The sequence below is a fragment of the Heterocephalus glaber genome, unplaced genomic scaffold, assembly GCF_053883595.1.
Source record: "Heterocephalus glaber isolate CG9 unplaced genomic scaffold, H.glaber_assembly_v1.0 deba00000331, whole genome shotgun sequence".
In the NCBI taxonomy this organism is placed as follows: Eukaryota; Metazoa; Chordata; class Mammalia; order Rodentia; family Bathyergidae; genus Heterocephalus; species Heterocephalus glaber.
The window spans coordinates 67,225,163-67,247,758 of NW_028258142.1; the positions used below are offsets into that span (position 1 = coordinate 67,225,163).

The 22,596-nt window shown below is 41.6% G+C and overlaps 2 protein-coding genes across 9 annotated transcripts in view; one reads left to right on the plus strand and one right to left on the minus strand.

Annotated features, from left to right (window-relative positions):
• On the minus strand, nucleotides 1-21,804 carry Cep76 (centrosomal protein 76). 8 transcript variants are annotated; one of them, XM_087195118.1, is made up of 14 exons: nucleotides 21,671-21,804; nucleotides 21,036-21,191; nucleotides 19,809-19,884; nucleotides 18,884-19,108; nucleotides 17,379-17,564; nucleotides 15,669-15,766; nucleotides 13,335-13,463; nucleotides 11,111-11,299; nucleotides 7,314-7,480; nucleotides 5,247-5,580; nucleotides 2,959-2,992; nucleotides 2,701-2,863; nucleotides 2,188-2,303; nucleotides 1-834 (listed from the first exon to the last, which is right to left on the minus strand). In XM_087195118.1, the coding sequence occupies exons 1-14, from the start codon at nucleotides 21,731-21,733 to the stop codon at nucleotides 797-799; spliced, it is 1,974 nt and encodes a 657-aa protein (XP_087051244.1). In that variant the 5' UTR covers nucleotides 21,734-21,804; the 3' UTR covers nucleotides 1-796. The 8 variants fall into 8 exon arrangements, with proteins under 8 accessions (XP_087051244.1, XP_087051241.1, XP_087051262.1 ...); XM_087195115.1 differs by lacking the exon at nucleotides 2,959-2,992 and having other exon boundaries at nucleotides 2,701-2,918; XM_087195136.1 differs by lacking the exon at nucleotides 2,959-2,992 and having other exon boundaries at nucleotides 2,701-2,918; nucleotides 18,884-19,070; nucleotides 21,671-21,785.
• The window catches only part of Psmg2 (proteasome assembly chaperone 2), a 15,034-nt gene continuing 14,127 nt past the window's right edge, over nucleotides 21,690-22,596 (plus strand). Inside the window, exon 1 of the mRNA XM_004853270.4 lies at nucleotides 21,690-22,199. Coding sequence (XP_004853327.3) covers nucleotides 21,690-22,199 — 510 coding nt within the window. The remainder of the gene's footprint in view (nucleotides 22,200-22,596) is intronic.

Genomic DNA, 22,596 nt, shown 5'->3' on the forward strand with positions numbered 1-22,596 from the left:
GCAAGTAAGAAGTGAGTTTATTTGAACATTTATACCCAAAGCACATTTGAAATACATGTGTCATGTGGGACTGGAAAAAAAGAAAGACTGTCCCAACACAGCCTGCCTCTTCGGGTGCGCTTACAGTCTGTCTCAAGTTGGAAGTTACAAGCAGTTTTATCTGTTGATAGCTTTATGTGTAATTCTGGCAACAGATAAGATGTCTTCATTCTTATTTATGAATTCTCTAATGTCAGTCTATAAGAAACATCTGAGTACCATTTTCAACGAAAATCAATATGAGTAATGTATTAGACTTTTAAAACAAGCTAAATCATATTCATTATATATATATATATATGCATAAAAGAATATTTTAAGATATTTCTAGTTTGTTTGTTTTTTTGGTACCAGGGATCGAACTTGGGTCCTTGTGCTTGCAAGGCAGGCAGCAGAACCACTGAGCTACATCCCTGGCCCCAGATATTTTTAATTTTTAAAATCAAAACCACCCTCTGCAGTAGTGAATTAAAGTAATGAAAGGAAGACCTCATTTGCTCAGGAAGACTGACAGGCAAACGGCCAAATTAAAACTGCGGTGCCCGGGGTGCTGCTCAGAGGCACCACACCTGCCCAGGGCAGGCTCCGTTCCCAGACACTGCGGAGACACCACACACACCACGTGGACAGCCAAGCCCGCCACCTAGTCCACAGCTTCTCCCAGCTGAACTGTGACTGTTTTCAATGCTCCCTTTTGCTCCCTTAAAATGAACGCTTTAAACTTGCTCAAGTGTGAAGTAAGCAGGCGTGGAGCCGCTCACACGCTCTTCCCAGGGGCCTCACACAATGACTCATCTGGTAACACGAGAAAGAAGGGGAAAATCAGTTTCGGAGGGTGGAATCCATAAAGAAATTAATCTTTAAAAAATATTAAACTTTGAAATAGGAAAAGGTGCAAAGGCGTACGGGTGGCGGGAGGGGAAGGGGAAAGGGAAGAAAGGAAAGGAAAAATTATTCTCATAAGAAAAAAAAAAAAGAAAAGAAAAAAAGGAAACAAAGTCTATGTAAATAGGGAGGGGTGGAGGGGGTGAAGGGCGCACAGGTAATGGGGAAAAAAATAAGAACCAAGATTCATCACGTTCAGGTACAAGCACCCAATGATAAATGTAAACGTATTTCATACCTAAAATGTACCAATTAATATATAAATAAAAAACAAAAAAACCAAAAACAAATTAATCTTTTGACCACCAAAAATCAGGGATAGACTCGCAATGTTAATTACAGAAAATGTTCATGACAAAAGGGTGCAACCTATTTTTTTCTAAAATACTCAATTTTGATAATAAGTATTTATAAATTATCCATGTACTTTCATGTGAGCTTTGTTATTCATATCTATGCTTTCCTGGTATTTTTTCCTGTTCTTACTTCAGAGTCTTCTCATACATTTCTGGAAAATCTCAAAGATCCCTAGCATCATAGGTGAACCACAAAAGTGATGACTTGGTAAAATATATTTTCACCCACGTAATAAGCAAGTCTGTTGTGAGGTTTCTCATCCAAGTACTAACAGGCCCAGCCCTGCTTAGCTTCAGATATGACGAGATTGGGCGCATTCAGGGTGGTATGGCTGTACAGTTGTAAGGTTAATTTCTCCCTTAATTTGTGAAAGATAATCTCATTCACCTACGAAAAATAATCATCATTTTGATCTTATTAGACAAATACTTCTCTGGTTACTTATAAGTGTTAAAAAACTGAGTAAATTTTATATTCATATTTAAACTACCAGATACCTACAGACAAAGCAGCATTTATTAAAATAGAATATATACTTAATTTATACTACATTCAACTAAGATTTATACACATTTTCATCTTTGATTTTTAAATATACACATGATCATTTTAAAATATCTATACAAAGGGCTGGGGATTTAGCTCAGTGGTTCCGGCGCCTGCCTTGCAAGCACAAGGTCCTGAGTTTGGTCCCTGATACCAAAAAAAAAACACCAAAAAATGAAACACACACACACAAAAAACCAAAATATCTATACAAATCTGAAATATGACATCCAAGCTAGATTATGATATTTTAAAATAAGAAACCTCCAATAGCTGGTAGTGCACAATGTGAAAAACTCCAATAAAATGCAGGTATAATTCTTGTGGCAATTTAGTCCTACAACACAGAGCGATATTTACAAGCAAACATGATCCAAACAGCACAGGCCGACTCAGGGTAAGTGAACACTCGGACACGCACTGCCAGTCGCACTTGGTCTCCACGGCAACAGATTATTTCTTCACAAAACGGGGACCTACATGAGAAAGAAAATTTACTCAACGGAGGAGTGACCATAGGCTTCTTTCCTATTTCCAACTAAATGTTTACATAAGCACTTAAATATTTTTAAATTCTGTGTCTGCTACCAATGGCTCAGTAATTTTGGTTGCACTATTCATATTATAAATTGTTTTCACATGGCCTATACATTTAAAAAATCCCACTAGACAAGATCAGAGATCCTCAACTGTACCAGAATCACTGGGAAAATCCTCCCAGCCGATCTAGGGCTACACTTCAGACCCGACAGATCCACACCCTTGCAGGAAGGGAAGTCACTGCAAAGTGCCCATGGTCTTGCTGTCACCAGTAACCACCAGACTTCTGCTTTCTAGGATTCTTTAGCCCCAAACGTAGAAACCACAGCTTACCGAAGACACGTGGCAAATGCACGCCTTGCATTTCTGTACACGAAGTGGATGGGGAAGCCCTTAAATGTGTGCCCGTCAGGCACAGCCCTCCTGATGGCGTCCTGAAACTCCTCATTTCCTGCAGATATGCTCGTTGTGCGCTCAAATTCATAGGAGGCCAGGGCTGGCGACAAAAGATAAGAAAGCTGATCTTCCCACACGGTAGTGAGGCCCAGATCCTGTGGCAATCAAAAAAGAAAAAGGGAGTGGTTTCGCCACCTGCTGCGCAAGCACAAGGACTCAAGTTCAATCCCTGGTACCAAAAAAAAAAAAAAAAAGGGAAACATGTTAGTAAACCAAATAAATAAAAATTTTGATTATTTTAATGGATGCCAAAGTTTTTAGGCATTATTATAATTTTTAACCTTCCAATTAATTATTTCAGGAATGCACAGAAATAAACATAAAAGAAACAAGTTATCAGGTTTTATTTCTTAGAAATAACCAAATATGCCGCCTGCTGTGCAAACGCAAGGACCTGAGTTCGATCCCCGGTACCAAAAAAAGAGAAATAACCAAATGAAGACTTCATATCCTTTACTTTAAAAATATCTACTAGAGGGCCAAAGATGTAGCTCAGTAGCACTGTGCCTGCCTGGCAAGCCCAAGGTCCTGACTTCGATCTCTGGTTCTGGAAAAAAAAAATCTACTAGAGGAAACCATGTGGAACACTCCTAATTTAGAAAACAGTGTCCGTGAATTTTAAGGCCGTATTTTACTTAAGAGTTTAGCAAAACTGAATCTGCAATAAGAAGAAAACTCAGCAAACTCACTGTGCATATATTTAAACTCAAATACCTACTGAGCACTTGATCTCTAAAAGGCACTGACTGTGACACTGTGGGAGACAAACAGAAGACACCAGGCCACCAGGGAGTCAGCACGAGTGTCCTGTGCAGCACTGAAGGCCACCATCAGTCCACTTTACATCAAGTGAACTACCCAGTCACAATCACCAGAAACATTTTCAAATCTTTACAACTCTGATCATCAGAGTAGATCTTCAGGGTTTTAGCTGGTCACAAGCCATCTCAAAGTTCCATGATTACTAACTATACTCTGCCTGTGGTGAAAATGTAAATCCCACTTGCTGGGTCCAGGTTCTGCCAACTGACATCTGTTTCAACTAGACAGATAGATAGAGAATGACTTTAATTTGCACTTCTCAATTACTAATGTAAGCAATCCTTATAATGTAATAAAATATTGCTTTCTTTTGCAATAGAACGTTAGAAAAGAAAGCTACCAGGCAACATGAGTGAGTTTAGAGGGGCTTTCATTTCCAGTAGTGTAATGAACTAGGTCCCCAACCAACCCTATTGCTGGAAATATACTACAAACACTAGATTTTCCAAAACAGTCATTTAAGTGCTTTATTAGTTGGCAAGTGAGTAATGAGTATGTTAGAAGCCAAAGCTAAAAACAGTTGGAAGCCCAGAGCTTCCATATGTCTTCAGCATTTGTATCCGTGTGTCTTTAGCAGCTTCCGGGAAAACAGAAAAGAGGGCTCACCCGAGCAGAAGAGTCTAACAGGGAACACCAAGGTGACTCAGAAAAAAACCTTTCACCGGAATTTTAGATTTTAGTCTTTCGTTGGTTTCATTTATTGCCAAATTACTTTTCCTACCTCAAGGCTTCAGTCTCTTGATGTTTTCTTTTGCTAGTTTTTTAAATATGGGGATCTAACCCAGGACTTAGCATGTGCTAGACAAGCACTCTAACACTGGGGCTGCAGGCCAGCCCAATGTGAGTTCCTAAAATATATTAATCTCTTCCTTTTTTTTGGTATCAGGGATTGAACTTGGATCCTTGCGCTTGCGAGGCAGGCAGCGGAACCAATGAGCTAAACCCCCGGCCCTTATCTCTTCCTTTTTGATCAGTGCTTCTTATATCTTCCTCAAGGTTCTTTATAAAAGAAATCTACATGACTAACAAAGAAGTTTGATCCTACCAATAATCGGGAAATGAAAGCCAGAGTGAAGACGTCTTTTACATTCACCAACTTATTCCATTACTTGGAATGGGAAACAAAATAAACTGCAACATACGGGGATAGAAAATGAAAAAAATGTAACCTTGTGTTTCTAACAGTGCAGTTTTTTGTTTTTGGGGGGTTTTTTTGGTACCGGGGATCAAACTTGGGTCCTTGCACTTGCACAGCAGGCGGCGAAACCACTGAGCTAAATCCCCTGCCCTTAGTTTTATGAATAAGCTATTTCACAAAGAGGAAATCCAAATGGTGATACCGAATTCACCAAAAGCCTCTCAGATGTGAAATCCAATATTCTTTATTTCTAGGAGGAAGAAATAATTCTAGAAGTAACAGTGAACTTGGAAAATTTCCAATCTCAGAACTTAACTCTCATGACTTTCAAAACCATCAAGGCAGGGATTAGATTTGCTTTGTTTGGGGCCAGAATAATGACTGGAAGGGCCATACACACTGAACAAAAGGTTAAATGAACAGGAAAGCATGGATGAAGCTACAACTGGTTCCGGTGGCTCACCTTCCTGTGCTCAGACACCAGGAGCCTCAGCTGCATTTCAATTTCGTTACTAGTCACCGATGCGTCCACTGTGGACGCACACAGTGGTGGGAAGGGCGGGAGAGAGGTTGTAGCTCCAGGAGCACACACAGACTTGATTGCTTCTTCACTCATGGGCTTCCATTTGGATTCATCACTCAGATCAAACACACAGGCTTCTACAGCATCAGAGGGCTGGCAATTCCCCAGGAACATGTGATGATTGAAAACACAACCAATTGTTCGATACGGGTACAGCGGTTTGGGCTGCTCAGCAAGTGGAGACTCATCAGGACTGGCAGGTTTGTGGATGTACCTACAAAATTAAATCACAATTTCACGGAATGAGAATGTAAAAATCAAAAAGCCAATGTCTTACTGTGGGGAAAACTTTGCTCTAACACAAATGAAGCTACGTGAAGCTACAACTGCGAAACTACTTGCTAGGTCTAGAGTTTAATTCTCGTTTTTCTTTTCTATATTTTCAGTGTGATTACTGTTAATTGTGTGGTACACCTTATAATACAGAAGCCAATTTTACTCCTCTGACAACAGAATACATTCTATGTCTATTTTCAAGATCAAAAAAGTTTTTTAAATTGGCCATGATGGTGCCTTTCAAGCATTTTAAAGATGACAATATTTATAAATGAGGTTTAGAGAAGTTGTTTAAATTCTTTTTCCTAATTTTCTTTCTCCAGGACAGAGTCTTTCAACAAGTAATTTGTAGTTATGACTGTGTTGACTTCAATTTTGGAGTGTAGTAATTATGTTAAAGATGAACTATTTGGTTGTATTGAAGCCAACACAGAACTTGCTGCTGTGTTTTCTTTCTTCAAAGATAAATAAAATACTCACAGAAAAAAAAAATTGGGCATGATGGTGCACGGCTGTAATCCCAGCACTCAGGAGGTTGAGGTAGGAGGATCACCTCAAATTTTGGGCTAGCCTGGGACTACATAGTCCGTTCAAGGCCAGCCTGGACTACATAGCAAGACCCTGTCTCAAAAAACAACAACAACAAAATTTACTTCAGGTAACACAAGATAATTCAGCCACACATAAGTAGGTGTGACAACCAACATTATCACTGACCAGGCAAGAGGGCCAGGGGAAAGGAGTGGAAGGCTCAGGGCTGTGCTGTTAGAGCACTCAGCACTTAGAACAGGAGGAAGGGAAAAGCCGACCACTAGAAAGGAAGAACGGAAACTGGAACTGGTGCAACAGAAGTTAAGGAGTGTTTTCTGGAGAGAGGGCGTGGTTGGCTCTCAAACCTCATGACAGGAACGGACAGAATGTCCAGGGGCCTCTCTGAGAGAGAGAGATGGTACCCATGTTAAATTTTCAAAGAACCATGATTTACAACTTGAACTCTATTTCAGTCTTAAGGATAATCATCAGAAAAAAAGCATGTAGTTATAATTTTTTTTAAAACCTGGGGCCGGGGACTTAGCTCAGTGGTTCTGCCGCCTGCCTCTCAAGCACAAGGTCCCAAGTTCAATCCCCAGTACCAAAAAAATAAATAAAACCAATATCATGTTGGTAATGAACATTTTAAGGCACAAATTTTCTTAGAGCTTGTTTACTTAGCAACCATAACTGAATTTTCTTTCCTTTCTTGGTAGCACTGGTGATTGAACTCAGGGCCTTGCACATGTTAGGCAAGTGCTCTTCCACTGAGTTTTCTCCCCAGCCCTTTTTATTTTAAGATAGGAAATTGCTAAGTTGCCTAGGCTGGCTTCAAAGTTGTAATCCCCCTGCCTCTGCCTCCTGAGCAGTACCTAGGATTACAGGTGTGCCCCACCACACCCAGCTTGAAGTAGCTTCTCATATACCCTCCAGAACGACTATAATGACTAAAATTATAAAGGTGCGCCTGAAGGTACCATCGAATAAACACTGTACAACTCCAAATATTTAGGGCTGGGTGTAGCAAAGAGGTAAAATGCTTCCCTAGCACACATGAAGCCCTGAGTTTGATCCCCAGCACTGAAAAACTAACTAAAAACGTTCTCTCTTTTGCTACCTGTGTGCACTCCTGTGACGTACCTGTGTCCTGTTAGACTCTCCCAGAAGGTGACGGTGCCGTCCGTCCCACAGGTCATGACCCAGGCGTGTGGCACCCCTTTGGCCTTCGTCCCGACACAGACAAAGGCTTCCAGGCCGTAGCCAAGCAGCAGGCTGCACAGGAGATTAGCATGGTCCTCACAGTCACCCTCAGGGTAAAGTGAAGAGAAATCAGTATTTGTTTCTTCACACTGTTTCCTTCCCCAGTCAAGATTTTAAATGAAAAATTGCAAAAAAAATTTAATGCATTTTTAATTTTTTTTTTGGTACCGGAGATAGAACTCGGGTCCTTGCGCTGGCGCAGCAGGAGGCGAAACCACTGAGCAAAATCCCCAGCCCTATTAATATGTTTTTAAACCTTTAATCATTAGTCCAATATTAAGCTGACAAAACATTAATTTTAGAAGAGCTTAAATTATTTTATGTCATGCTCACAAATCTGACAGTCATAAAAGGTGTACTTTGATAGGGGACATTTAGATTCAAAAGTTCACAAAGAACTTATGCAACACCAAAAGAAAAGCAAGATTTTAATAGCTGAGTAAAGAACATGCATAAGCTGATAAATCATCTTGCAGGAAATGCAAGTAAATGGAAAAACACCCAAGTCAAACCTGTGAGTCATAGCGTCTACATATAACTTAAGGAAATACGCACAGAGAAAAATGACTGAGAGAAAAAAAAAAATGACAATAATGGCTATTATTAATATGGGTTATAATTTGCTATCTCTTTTCCAAATTATCTTTGATATGGTTAGATTACTTTCACAATTTAAAAATAATTATAAAGACTGCACATAGGCAATAAAAAAGTAATATTAAAATACTCAACAGTATGGCTATACTTCTGTGAGAAAAATTTATTTCCCTCCAAAATTTGTATATTAATGCTATCTTTTAAAATTAACTGTAAGACGTGCTCGCTTCGGCAGCACATATACTAAAATTAACTGTAAGACAGTGTTTTATCCTTATTAAGCTGACTTTACAAAAACACAATAGGCAAACTTGTAAACCCAATACTTTCTATCCTGAGATTTTTGTCATAAAGACAAAATTCAAGAGAAAAATAAAGATATTCAATGCAAAAAAAAAAATTCAATGCAAAAATTCATTTATGGGCCGGGGATTTAGCTCAGTGGTTTTGCTGCCTGCTGCGCAAGCGCAAGGACCCAAGTTCGATCCCTGGTACCAAAAAAAAAAAAAAAAAAAAAAAGATTCATTTATGATAATATCAAAAGACTAGGGCTGGGATTTAGCTCAGTGGTTTCACCGCCTGCTGCACAAGCGCAAGGACCCGAGTTCGATCCCTGATACCAAAAAAAACCCCAAAAGACTAGAAGCAAGTGTGTGTTGGCCAAAAAAACCCATTACTACAATAGGAGACTATGCAGTTAAGTAGATCTTGTATATCAAGTCAAATCTTCAAATAGTCATTAAGAGATGGAAATCACAAAGAAAGCAGCAACACACAGGAAAATGCTCATAGTATGTTAAAGGGCAAAACAGGACACAAAATGTCATTTATTCCTTACTTGTAATTGCAGAAAAATGATACATATACTAGAAAAAAACAAAAATATAAAAAGATGATAAATTGGACCAGGGATTTAGCTCAGTGGTTTCGCCACCTGCTCTGCAAACGCAAAGACCTGAGTTCGATCCCCGGTACCAAAAAAAAACAACAACAACAAAAAAACAAAAAACAAAGTAAAATCACAAAAAGATGATAAATTGGGAATAGAATTGAGGGAAGTTTAACCTTTACTATTATAATGTTGTTGTTTGGGGGTTTTTTGGTACCAGGGATCGAACTCAGGTCCTTGTGCTTGTGAGGCAGGCGGCAGAACCACTGAGCTAAATACCTGGCCAGGAAACTATTTTAAATATTTAATTTTCAAGCCTCTACTTTAAAAAGTGCTTTCTCTTTAAAATTAAAATATTGAACCAAGGGCCAGGGATTTAGCTCTGGTTTTGCTGCCTGCTGCGTAAGCACAAGGACTCGAGTTCGATCCCCGATACCAAAAAAAAAAAAAAAAAAAATTTGAACCAAGGGCCAGGGATTTATTTAGCTTAGTGGCACCGCCGCCTGCCTCACAAGCTCAAGGTTCTGAGTTTGAGACCCAGTACCAAAAAAAAAAAAACTGAACCAAAAGGATGATTATTTGATTTATAAAGTAATTATTTACATAATGATTTCAAATATGTATTATTCCTACTGTATCTGAAATTTTATTTTATTTTTTGGTACCAGGGATCGAACTCCGGTCCTCACGCTTGCGCAGCAGGTGGCGAAACCACTGAGCTAAATCCCCGGCCCCATGTAACTGAAATTTAAAAAATTTATATCCATCAACACAACTTTTTGGAACTAAAGTGAGCTCAGTGAGTCAGGTCTGGTTGCTTTCCAATTGCCTGCCTGTAAGACACCTTCTTCCCAATGGACAAATCGACCTTGCGGCCAGATGTTTCTCCTGCCATCTGAGCTTCATCTTATGAACGACAAGATAATAGGCCCTCAGACTAAACAAAACTATTGCAAAACAACAGATTTCTCTTTTCCTATTTCAACCAGATTAAAAGTTGAAGATGGCCTTACTCGTTATACTAACATTTTTAGACTTCAGATGATTAAGATACATACCATAATCTAGAGTTAGTTTACTGAAATTGAGGTGTTAGAAAGTTCAAGAGCTGGGTGTGGTGGTGCACAACTGTAAACCCAGCCAGCACTCAGGAGGCTGAAGCAGGAGGACTGCTGCAAATTTGAGGGCAGCCTGGGCTACACAGTGAGTTCAAGGCCAGCCTGGACTATATAAGCAAGACCCTGTCTCAAACTGTACCCCCCTCCAAAAGAAAGTTCAACATCAAGTTGGGTATGGTGGTGGACACCTGTATTCGCAGCTCTCTTGGAGGCTGAGACAGAAGGATCACAAATTTGAGCCCACTTTGAGCAATTCAGCAACTTATCGAAACCCTGTCTCACAGTTTAAAGATTTTTTTTTTAAGTACCAGAGATGTAGCTCAGTGCAAAGACCCTGGAATTAGACCCCAGTACTGCAAAACAAAAAGTTTAACAGCAATAAATTTACGTAAGTTCTTAAACATGTACTTGTGTTTATAAGGGAGCAAACTGCCATGCAATATAAGACTGGCCTCCATACCCATCCTTGTGTGTGCATGTGTGTGCATGTGGTACTGAGGACTGAATCCATGTTCATTTTTTATTGTCAGTCTCTTTAAAAGAATGTATGTATGATCTAAGCAAATTTCTAACACATGAATTATATCTTTCCTCTATACCTGTTTCTTACAAGAACTTAAGTATCCCTACCTCGAAGAAATCACATCAAGTTGAATAAGAAACTATGGAAAAATAAAGACACCAAGTTTTTTATGTGTTGATATGTAAATATTTTGAAAAATGGAGAAAACACAATTTGATTTGTTCAAGCTTCTGATATGTGCATCTTCTCTCTTTTTCTCTCCTCTCTCATCATTCTCTCCCTCCCCACCTCTCAATAATGAGGACTGAACTCAGGGCCTTTACACCAAGCTACATCCCCAGCCCTTTTTATTATGAGATAAGGTTTCGCCGTGTAGCCTAGGCTGCCCTCACAATCCTGAGGCCTCAGCCTCCAGGAAGCTGGGGTCATGGGCATGTGCCCCTGTGCCAGGCTTGGTAACTGTACATTGCTCTGCGGTAATCTACACGCACACTACAAATGCACGGTGACTGACTACAAGCGTAGCGATTCAGCACAGGACGTGTGGTACCTTGTTCCTACAGAGAAAGGCCAGCAGAGTGCACCACTGCTCCTGTTTACCTCCTCCTCCGATCACAGGGGCCCGCTCATACCCCAGCACATTCACAAATCTTGCTGCCTGCCTTGGGGTGTCCAGCAGCCGTCCAGCTCCAAGTGGCTTCACATAGGAACAGACTGGCCTGTTTATGCCATTCTCATCCTGGAAGGCAAGGGGGAGACATTATCTGGAGCGACAGATTAATCATCCCCAACTTTAACAGCTTCTTCTAATGTGCATTACTGTGAGGTAAGTAATTCTGTGGACTCACCTCACATCCAGCATGCTAAGTGCTGTCCATAGAACCTCTCTTAACTCAAGTAATATCTCCATTATTTCATTCCATAGGTAAGGAAATGGAAGCTAGAGGTACAGTCTGTGAGAAAGCCACTAACTGTATGTGGTGATTTAAATTTTTCCTTTTAAAATTTGTTGATATTTTTTTTAAAATTTCAACCAGTATATAGAAATTGCACATATTTATGAGGTGCCACATGATGCTTCAACTCATGAAATCATTATGGGTAGACACAGCTACCTTCTCTAACATCTTCCCTGTCTCTATGGTGAAGATATTCAAAATCCTTTCTTCCAGCTTTTAAAAACATATACAGTGCACTGCTATCATCTTTAGTCACTTTAAAGACACTGTCTCCTTTGTGTGCAGTGCTGGGGATGGAACCTAGGCCCTTGTGCACCCCCAGACCCTCCCCCCCCGCTTTGTTTTGATACCAGGGATCGAACTCGGGACCTTGCACTTAGAAGGCAGGCAGCAGAACCACTGAGCTACATCCCCGGCTGCCTCCCCTTCTCTTTCACCTGCCATCTGCGTGACTTCCCCACCCCGCCCGGGCCACCGAGGGGCCACTCCGTGGCGGTGGCAAGCACCTGCGCCTCAGCCCAGGCAGACAGCTGGGAGCCGGCTATGTCTGGACTGAGTCTCCCGCCCTGGTTTGGACAGCGGCTACCCGGCCTGTCCAGTCTTCCAACACACAGAGCGCTGCTGGAGAATGAGAAGCGACTTCCCTCCTTCCCAGCACGAGCTGGCAGGGCCCTCACTCCACACTCCCCATCCAGCAGCAGAAGCATGTATCTGTCAGTTTAGGAAGGGCAGGTAGGTGAGGCCAGATGAGAGAAACACCTGTCAGAATCATATACTTACACAGAAGCAGCTATGTGGGGCTGAAGACAGACATAAACACATATTAACAGCTCCTCAAAAGTTACAAAAAGTATATGGAACAAATATTTTGTTAGTTTGTTAAAGAGAAAACAGGTTAGGGGTCAGGAAAAATAGACAAAAGAGATAATACATACAGTCCCAGACTCGGGGCATGATTTACAATTCCTCAACTTTAGGACACTGCAAAAGCACTGTGCATCCGTTCCCATCCTCAAGTCTACAGTAACACAAAGCACAACATGATCTCTCTGTGCTAGGCAGCTGCAGCTCCCAGGAAAATGATCACAACTATAAATGACGACCATGCCTCAGAGTACTGTGTTGCTCAGCCACAATACCCCAGCACGTGAGGTGTACTCATGCAGTTCAACTTTCAATGGGCTGTCAGGATGTGGCACCATCACCAAGCCAAGGCCCGCTGCTCTAGGCTGTGCTGAAATTCTGCAATTAAAATTACTGCTCCCTGGCTTAGACATCTTGGCTATACAGTATTATTACATGTAATATTGTTTGTTTTGTTTTCTTGAGACAGGGTCTCAATATGTAGTTCAGGCTGGACTTGAACTCACTATGCAGCCTAGGCTTGGCCTTGAACTCTCATCGATCCTCCTGCCTCAGCCTCCTGAGTGCTGGGAATACAGGTATGCACTACCACGCCCAGCAATACTGGTCTTTTCAAAAATCTAACAGAAATAATGTATACCCACAGTTTCTGTTCTGCACACAAGAACTGAATTTACATATAAATCACAAAGCGTCCAAGTGTCATGAGGGGTAATAATTAAAGTTAAACAAAATAGATCTTCATCTACTTTAAACCAAATATACTCAGAAAGGATTTTAAGGTCCAATAATCAAAACTGAAAGCAAAATAAAACAAAGTCTGCATTATGCCAATCACCTACTCAATGGATATTATAAAATTACTGTTCTATATTACAAATAAACTTCCTTTTTTTGAATAAACACATTTTACAAATATAAACAAAATCTCCAACATAATCTCTAACAAACCTGTGCAAAAATCTTGACCAGTCGTGAATTGTGTGAGGGTCGAATTTGCAAATATTCTCTCCACCACTGCTTAGCATACACAAGAAACAACCGTTCTTTCTCTGCAGTCTTCTGACGTTCCAAAGCAAGCTGAAAATTTGAACAGACATTTTTCAATTTCTACTCAGTCTCCCTGATGACCACAACACCCTTAACCACCAGCCTCCCACGTGGACCCTTACCTCTACCCAGCACCATTCCTCACTCACTCAGGCCACTGGGTCTCCACCCAGCAGGCGAAGCAACCTGTCCTCCGAGACAGAAACTGTCAGCAGTAAGTCCTGCTCCTTACCTGGCCCGCCTCCTCATTCTCTCCCCACTGTGTGAGCAGAGCACTTGGGCCTCTGGGCACATCCAGCTGCTCTGTCTTCAGACCTTTCCCTACCCGGACCCTCAGTAAGTCATGCAAATCATTCTCCACATGACACTCTCCACCACCGAGAATTTTGCTTGCTGATTCATGTTCATCATCTCCCCACTGGAATCTACACTGTTTATCTATCTGCATTACTGGGACGGAACCCAGTGCCTTTTGCACGGCGCTGTATCCCCAGCCTATTTTGCTTTTTCATTTTGAGAAAGGGTCTCGCTACATCATTGCGTTGCTGGGCCGGGCTCAGTCTAGAATCCAGGCTCTTGAGAGAAGCTGCCTGCCTCGAGCACAGCGACAGCCCGAGTCTGGAACAGTGTCTCATATCTCTGAGCATCTGTTTAAGAGCAGCGAGTATTTCTGACTTAAAAATTTGAAGCCAGGTGGGGTGGTGCACACCTATAATCCCAGCTAGGTAATTAGAGATCCTGTCTCAAAATTCATAAAGGCTGGGATAGGGTGCAGGGATGTAGCTCAGTGCTGAGGCCTTGGCCAATACCCAGCACTGGGGGAAAAAATTAATAATGGTGTAATTTTAAAGAAAAAGCCTGGAAATTAGAAACAACATATATATTAGAAATAAGAGAATAAACATGTGTTTCAATCATTAAAGAGTAAATCTAGGCCCAGGGATTTAGCTCAGTGGTACCACCGCCTGCCTCGCAAGTGCAAGGTCCCAAGTTTGATCCCTGGTACAAAAAAAAAGTAAATCTGATAACAGAAACATGAGAAAATGTTCATGAAATGATGTCAAGTTTTAAAAAGTAACCCCAGGGCTGTGGATCAGCTCACTACAGAATAAGCACATAGCATGTGCAAGGCTCTGGGTTCCATTCCCAGGACCAAGAAGAAAAATCAAATCATGTTTGTCAATATGCTAAATAAAATAATTTAACTATCAAAAAAGTAGAACCCAAATATTTACCGTACATATTATATGTCTGTGACATAATTAAAGCTCCTGAGTACACATATATGTGTACCTGTTTATTCTGGCTGAGCAACTGGATTGGTTCCCACCCTGTGGCCTTCAGATGGGCATCCACCACCACGCATCTCAGCTGCTAGATTAAGGCAGAGCAGAGTTCCAAACAGGGAGGAGAGAGGGGCTAGCAATCTAAAACTCAGAGACAAAGACCCTGTGCACGGGGCCCTGGGCCAGCTCAGGGCAGAGCACTTGCCTGGCAGACACGAGGTCCTGGGTTTGACCACAGGCCTGTAGAAGGGGCTGTATAGAGGGGAAGGTGGAGTCCAGGCAGTTTCTAGACTAAAGAATGCAGCTAAGAAGCTCTTGCAGAGTGCTCCTGACAAGGCCGCAAAGTTCCCCGACTATAAACAAGGCCACCAAGACAAGCTGCAAACCCACCGCAGAGTGAGGACCCCCCCAGCCTCCCCAGCGCCCAGGAGCGCAGGCAGAGCACAGAGTAGAACACAAGAGGAGTGAGAACACCGGCCCTACCCCAGGCCAGGCCTTACTGCTCTCCCCCGTCAGGTCTATAACTCTTCTAAGTCTGCTGTTTCAAATATTCACTGCCTTTTGGAAATGAGACTACAGATTCCTCCAGAAAAGTAAACCTTTTTTTTGAGACAAGGTCTTACTGTGTAGTTCAGGTTGGCCTTTAACTCACTATGTAGCCCAGGCTGGCCTCAAACTTTCAGCAATCCTCCTGCCTCAGCCTCCCTCGCCAGTACTGGGATTACAGGATTACAGGCACACCCGGCTGAAAAATAATCTTTTTTTTTTTGGTACCAGGGATCGAACTGAAAAATAATCTTTAATAGGATTAGGATTTATTTTTTCTCATCCCTTTTGCTAATCCATGAGTGCTAATCTAAAAAATAATCAATGATAATTATTTGAAAAGAATACTTTCTAGGATCAATGAAAACAAATACACAAAGAAGAAAAACTCACAGTCACTTACCTGGGTGTTCACTACTTCTTGAGATAGTGTTTGACTGAGTGGTGGGTACATTTCAAATTTTATATTTAAAATTCCCACAGAAACTTTTGATTCCGTGCCTATAAATATAAATATTTACAACTTCAAAGGTATGTATGTTTAATCAACCAAAGACTAACAAATTTAGAAACTTAGTAATTTTCCCATTTAAATGAAGATAATATTTGATATTACATTAATATTCTTATCAAAAATAAATCAATTCAGGGGCCGGGGATTTAGCTCAGTGGCACCGTGCCTGCCTTGCAAGTGCAAGGGCCTGAGTTCAATCCCCAACATCAAAAACTAAATAAATAAACAAACAAATCCTTTCAAATTAGTTTTTAGTTTTTACAAAGGCATCTGGCTGTAAGATTAACTAATAACTTTCTAGTCACATTTTAAGGACTTTTTCTGATCTGATTTGGGTTTAATTTTTATCTTCAATAAATATAACACCAATGACACTTATAAAAAAAGCCAGAGCAAGTTAGTATTTCATTTTGTGTACATTAAAAAAAGGTCAGGGGCCGGGGATTTAGCTCAGTGGTTACGCCACCTGCCTTGCAAGCGCAAGGACCGGAGTTCGATCCCCGGTACCAAAAAAAAAAAAAAAAAGGGTCAGAAAGCATTTATACTCCTTGCCATATAGAGCAGTCCCCACTTATGCTTTCTTACTAACACATTACATGTGAGTACAAATTTTCAATCCATGCCTGGACTTAAGAATTAGAAAACACACTGCACGCTAGAACTTTTTAGTATTTCTTCAGTAAATCAGTATGTTTATTTCCTAGTCATTAATGATTATATTATGCCTAGTTTTGAAGACAAATAACTGGGAATCTGGGGGATTGTTTTGTTTTTTGAGACAGGGTCTCATTATGTAGCCTGAGATAGCCTCAAACTTGCAGGGATCCTCCTGCCTCAGCCTCCTACGTGATAGCATTACAGCTGTGTGCCACCAAACCTGACTGAGAATCTGTTTTGAAACTAAACCTCTTACATAGAGAAAAATTGTTTCTCTACTTTTTATGTAAGGAAAAACATTCTGGGTCTGACTTAAAATTCCTAAGGCTATGCAATTTACTGGCTATGTTTAGGTAATGAGTAAGTTTCAAAACTACAGTAATTCTATTAAAAGAATGATTTTTAAAATATCAGCACTTTTATTACATATGATGCATAAAACATTGGTAGCCTTCACATTGCATGCTGTCCGCACGTGCATACTGCAGAGCAGTGAGTGCAAGGATCCAAGCAGCTGGTGGTGCTCAGACGGCCCCACCGGGCCCTTAACGGCTGCCCACGGTGCTGAGGCTGAGACCCCAGCTGCCAGCGCTTAGGACACTGGGCTGACAGAGATGCACTGAGCTCCAGGGTGTGGGCAGGAGCAAGCTTTTGAGCACATGGATTTATGTGTATCAAAAATCTTATTTTTCTTTATAGCCTTATATTTATTAAAGAAATTGAAAATCTTCAAAGTTGCCATATTAATTGTCTTGAAAATAATTTTCCCAAAGACAAGGCAGACTGAAGGTGAAGTACGACCCTGGCATTGCTCCTGGAGGCTGCAGTCAGAATTCTAATGGAACCCTGTTTTCCCTCTTGGCTGGTTTGTGAAGTCACTGTGCAGATGCAAATGCACAGACTGTGCCTCTGTAAAGGTAACAGGGACAGCAAACACCATACCTACACCCATGAGTTCCACTGTCAGACTGGTCACTCCATCTTCTGAGCCCAAAACTGATCGCCATTCTAGAAAATAAGAGGCTACTAAAGTGGTCTCCCCAAAAATATCTGTCTTGATTAGCACCATGTGAACTGGGTCACTTATTGATAACATTGTTGTTGGGTCAGCCATTCTAGTCCCATCACCTAGCAACAAGAACCAAAGAAAAGAAATAACGGCACGTTACATGTCACATATCACGTTTCATATTACACATCACGTATCACATATTCAGTTAGGCTGACACAAAACAATTCTGGTACTGAAAAGTATGTGAAAAATAAGCTTATATGAAACCAAATAGAATAATTTGGTAGTGTCAGAGAAAGCACGCCAGTCTAGGAAGAGAAGTACTTCCTCTTTCTATCACTTCTAAAATGATTGACAGAATAGGTTATTTAGTTATTTCCAGCATCAGAGCTTTCTGAACCATAAGGAAAAAGTCTATTCTTTAAAAGTAATTACCAAAGGAAAAAAAAAAATTACCTAAAGCATACGTTACTACAGCAAAAAAATCAAATACATCAACATAATGTTCAAACTATCTCTACTCTTCAAGATCCAGAAATAATCACTGGTATCTACACAAAACTGAAAGATCCAGCACTTTAGGTGTAGCAACTTACCCTGTTAACTACCTCATCAACTTTTTGGGGAGGATATTGAGGATTGAACTCAGGCCTTGCTCATACTAGGCACTCAATCACTGAGCTACATCTCTAGCCTATTTATTTATTTATTTTGGTACCAGGGATTGAACTCGGGCCCTTGCACTTGTGAGGCAGGCAGTGGAACCACTGGGCTAAATCCCTGGCCCTAGCCTTTTTAAAATTTTGAGAGAGGTTCTCCCTAAGTAGCACAGTCTGGCCACCAACTTTTTGTTGAGGCAGTCTGCCTAAGCCTCCCAAGTAGCTGGGGTTATAGGCATGCACCACCATACCCAGCTACCAAAACATTTAACAGGGAAAAACATAATAAGCTTTATGAGTGAATTAAACCATCTTAAAATCTAAAATTATGAAGGTTTAATTCTGCAACTCTAAATTTATAAAGCTCTCTATATTGATAACTAAGATGTATAAAATGTCCTTTTATATGTATAAACTTAGCTTTTTAAGAGTTACAGAACATCATACATCTAGCCATCTAATGACAAGGATCCCATTTCATTCTGCACTACATCACCAATGGCCTAACATGGAAACACACACATGATAAACATTTAAGTATTTCCCACTAAGGACCCAATAATTAAGACAGTGAACAAATAATCTTTAGGGAAAGTTAATTAGCAAATGGAGCATAAGGCAAGAAAATGGATAGAAATCATTTAAGTAAAAAATATCAGTGGGAGGGGAGACTAAGGAGACTCATCCATTAAAAATCTCTACAGCAAAGTTGTGGTTGTACCGCCATAGAGCCTAACAAAGATCTACTCAAATAAATGACCATTACTGCTCCTTACCTAAGTTTTCTCTGTGTACTTCAAGTAAAAAGCCATCATGAAAATCTGGTTCGCAGGCACACGGAACAGGTTTGGAACGAAAACGCTGGTTCCGATAATGTAAACATAAAGTAAAAGTTGAACAAACTTGTCCTGGTAAAGGCTCAGGTTCTTGAAGATGTTCCAAGAAAGCTTTTCCACCCAGAACCTGAAGGTAAAGATACCTCCGTGTTGGATCAATATTAGCTGTAAAGTGTAGCAATACACATGAGGAAACTGCCAAACTTCACAAATGTGATCAAGACATTAGGAAATAATAATTTGACAGAAATAAAAGCAAAGACTAAACAAAAAGAAAATAACAAATTTACTACATAGGATCATTTGCACCCTGGGAAAAGATACACAATATGATATTCTGAGTTTACATCTTGGCTACTTTCTCCCAGCCAGAAAGGAGTCAGAACACCAAGGTCTAATGTATGCTTGCTTTTTAGCCCCTTGTGAAACATTTCTTCACCTCAAAAATGCAATTCAGAGGGGCCAGGGATTCAGCTCAGCGGCACCAAGCCTGGCTTGCAAGTGCAAGGTCCTGAGTTCGTTCCCCAGTACCAAAAAAAAAAAAGTAAGTCAGACAACTACCAACTTAATAAGTGTATCTGTTAGGTAATTATGTTACCATTTAAAAAGCTGTACATTTTTCTTACAATGTATTAAAACGAAAGAGACCAATGTTCCTGTTTTTTGTGTCTACTGTGCTGAGCTTTTCTTACACACCTAATGTAAAATAGAATCTAAGTTTTAAGCTAACCACAACACACCTGAAATAATATAAGAACATTTTGGAAAATAAAAATTGAAATGTTTTCTATCAAATTCTAAAAACAATACATCTATATCCATTACTAACTACAACTAAAGTAATGTTAAATAAATATATACATACTTTTTTTAAATGTTGACTGTTTATCAAAACCAACAGGCTGTTTTGGAGAGGAAGAGAGTTCTTGCTCAACATTATCCTAGAAAGGCAGTAAGAAAAACAAAATTAGGAAACAAAACTTAGTTAGGTAAGAAAACTCCACTGGAACTAAGCACTGAACCTAAGGTGTAAGGTACTTTTCAAAGATTCCTTATTTTCCGAACATAAGTAATGAAAATAAATGCCTGTATAAAACTGGTCACCCCTAAAATCTAACACTAAGAATTAAATGGTGTTCAAGCCTTGTGCCCACAGAACGCTCAAAACAAATTCTCAGTGCTTTAACCAATTAAACTTTAACTCTTATGTAACACACAGACTAAGATTCTACCATGAACTGATTTTAATAAAGTGTCATTCACACAGCAGAGATGGCTATTAGGTCAATCTTTATCACAAATAGGTTCATAAACCTAAAAAACCAAAAAAGAATCCTGTATGCAAATACTTAGTTCCCTGGTGTACTGAAGTCCACCCTATTTTTTCCTGACACTACCAGGTATTGAGGTCACAGTTTTCATTATTGCCTCGTTTCCAAGGAGGACCTACTTACTGTGCACCGAGAAGCACCATCCATCATTGACCTGTTTATATGAAAAGATTTGAGAGCTCTAAAAAAGTTCGTTACTTTCTTAAAGAATTTAGCAAGTGTAATTTAGAAAAAAAAGCTTAAGGTAAAAAAAAAAATTATATGACAATCCTAGTGAAAAACAATTTTGTTAAATAGTGAACTAATTTGGCTAAAGTACTTATATTTAGTCCTTCCTAGCCAGGCATGGTGGTGCATCCCTGTAATCCCAGCACTCAGGAGGCTGAGACAGGAGCATTGCTGTGAGTTTGAGGCCAGCCCGAGCTACAGTGAGTGAGTTCAAGGCCAGCCTGAACTACATAGTGAGATCCTGTCTCAAAAAGAAAAAAAATTAATAAATAAAATAAAATTGCAGTCCCAGAAAATAGCAGGAGGAAATTATGTCCCTGCAGAGACAGAAATATGCTACATAATTCAAGTTTCAATGATACACAATACTAATTTCCACACACAGGGCAGAGTTAACCCAAATTAAGGACCTTACTAGACAGAATGGCCTTACAGCGATTCTACTAAAACGGTGACCCCAAATACAGACCCTATAAACAGCGTTTGCATGAGTGAATACTTATACTCTGACTTTTCCCTAAAAGGTTACTCACGGTAACAAAATTAAGTTCTTTCATCACATCATCAATGATTCCTCGACGTCTAAGAGCTTTGATCAAATCTTCTGTTGACAGGTGTTGCTGGTCTGGCCCCAGCTCTTCCCGGATGGTCTCGGCCAGGACCTCCCGTATTCTGCCGTGGACATCCATCTGCGTACAGAAGCCCGGTTTACAATGCGAAACCCCAGAGCTCAGTACCGCGCCTCAGGCTGGGGGCTTCTACACGGAGCGGTCGTCGTCACCAGCAGTGAGCGAGAACAGAGGCTAACTTTTAAAAGATGCAAACCTTTGGGTGAAAACCCTAGAAATTCTTTCTACTGTTTATCTACCACCCTGCTGCCCTCTGCCAGCGACACTCGGTCCAAGCGAGCCTTACAGTGGAGTACGGCAGGCTCCCCAGAGCAGGCCGAGGAACGCAGCAGGTCCCACCACCACCCTGTTCACGACTCGGTCTCGTCGCCGGAGGCCGGAAGCGAGCGCCGGGGGCTCTGGACAAAGCACGGCCGGGGACAAGCGCTCCTGGACAAGGCCGCTGGTGCCCGACTGGACCACGTTGCGCGACGCTCACGCCTCCGCCGCCCCCTCCGCGACCCGGCCCAGACTCGCTCGGCCCCGCCCCGGCCGCCCACCTTGCTCAGCTGCTGCTGGATGAGCTGCTTCAGCTCCGAGGCTTTCTCCGGAGGCAGCGACATGCCTGCGGACGCCCTCGCACAGCCCCGCCGCCAGGTGTCCCGGCCGCGCCGCAGCGTCCGTCGCACAGCGTGCGTAGCTCCCGAGGGGCCGACGCCGCGTCAGCCTGGCGGGCGGGAACAGGCCGCGGGCGGCAACTGTTTTCAAACTTGCGGGCGCGCAGGCCCCGGGCTGCCCTTGGGCCGCCTGACCGTCCCCACGCACCGGCAGGCGCTGGGTCAGCCCCGGGGAGGCGCCGAGGAAATGGAAGGGCCCCGCGCCGCACAGGGTTGTGGGCGCTGCGCTTGTGGACAGCCTCCGGGAAGCGGCAGGGGCTTCGCGGGATTCGCCCGCGGACTCAGTGCCGGGCTCAGGTTTTCTCCTGGAGACCCTCGTCCTCCTCACGTCAGCGCCGCTCTCTGCTCCACGACAATGTTCGTGCCCTGCGAGAAGTCGGGCCCCGACCTCTCGGGCTGCACCCTGCTGCTGGTTAGTCCGCTGGACCTTGCGCGTCCATCGGGAAAACGGGAGGGAGGTTGTAGCTGGAGACGCCGGTCCAAGTGGAGCTTTGGTCAGCGCTGTAAATAAACGTCTGCAAATTGTAGTCTTTGTGCTTGCAAAATGTAGCCTGTTTGATACAGGCACATCATACGGATATTGGGTGGGGCGTCCTTATAGTTTATCCTTGAAAGTCTTATTTTCAGATAGCTTTAGAGTCAATCCTAAGCTAGCACGCCATTGTCATTAGAAAATGTAAAAGTTGGGCCGGGGATTTAGCTCAATGGTTTCGCCGCCTGCTGCGCAAGCACAAGGACCCGAGTTCGATCCCCGGTACCAAAAAAAAAAAAAAGAAAAAGAAAAAATGTGAAAGTAACTTTTGCCCGCA

Coding starts and splice junctions, on each gene's coding strand:
- Cep76 (XM_087195115.1), bottom strand. CDS start 21,733: ATGTCGCTGCCTCCGGAGAAAGCCTCGGAGCTGAAGCAGCTCATCCAG. Junction 21,192..21,670: donor TCCAGCAGCAGCTGAGCAAG/GTGGGCGGCCGG, acceptor TTCTGTACGCAG/ATGGATGTCCACGGCAGAAT. Junction 19,885..21,035: donor AAGAACTTAATTTTGTTACC/GTGAGTAACCTT, acceptor CTGCCTTTCTAG/GATAATGTTGAGCAAGAACT.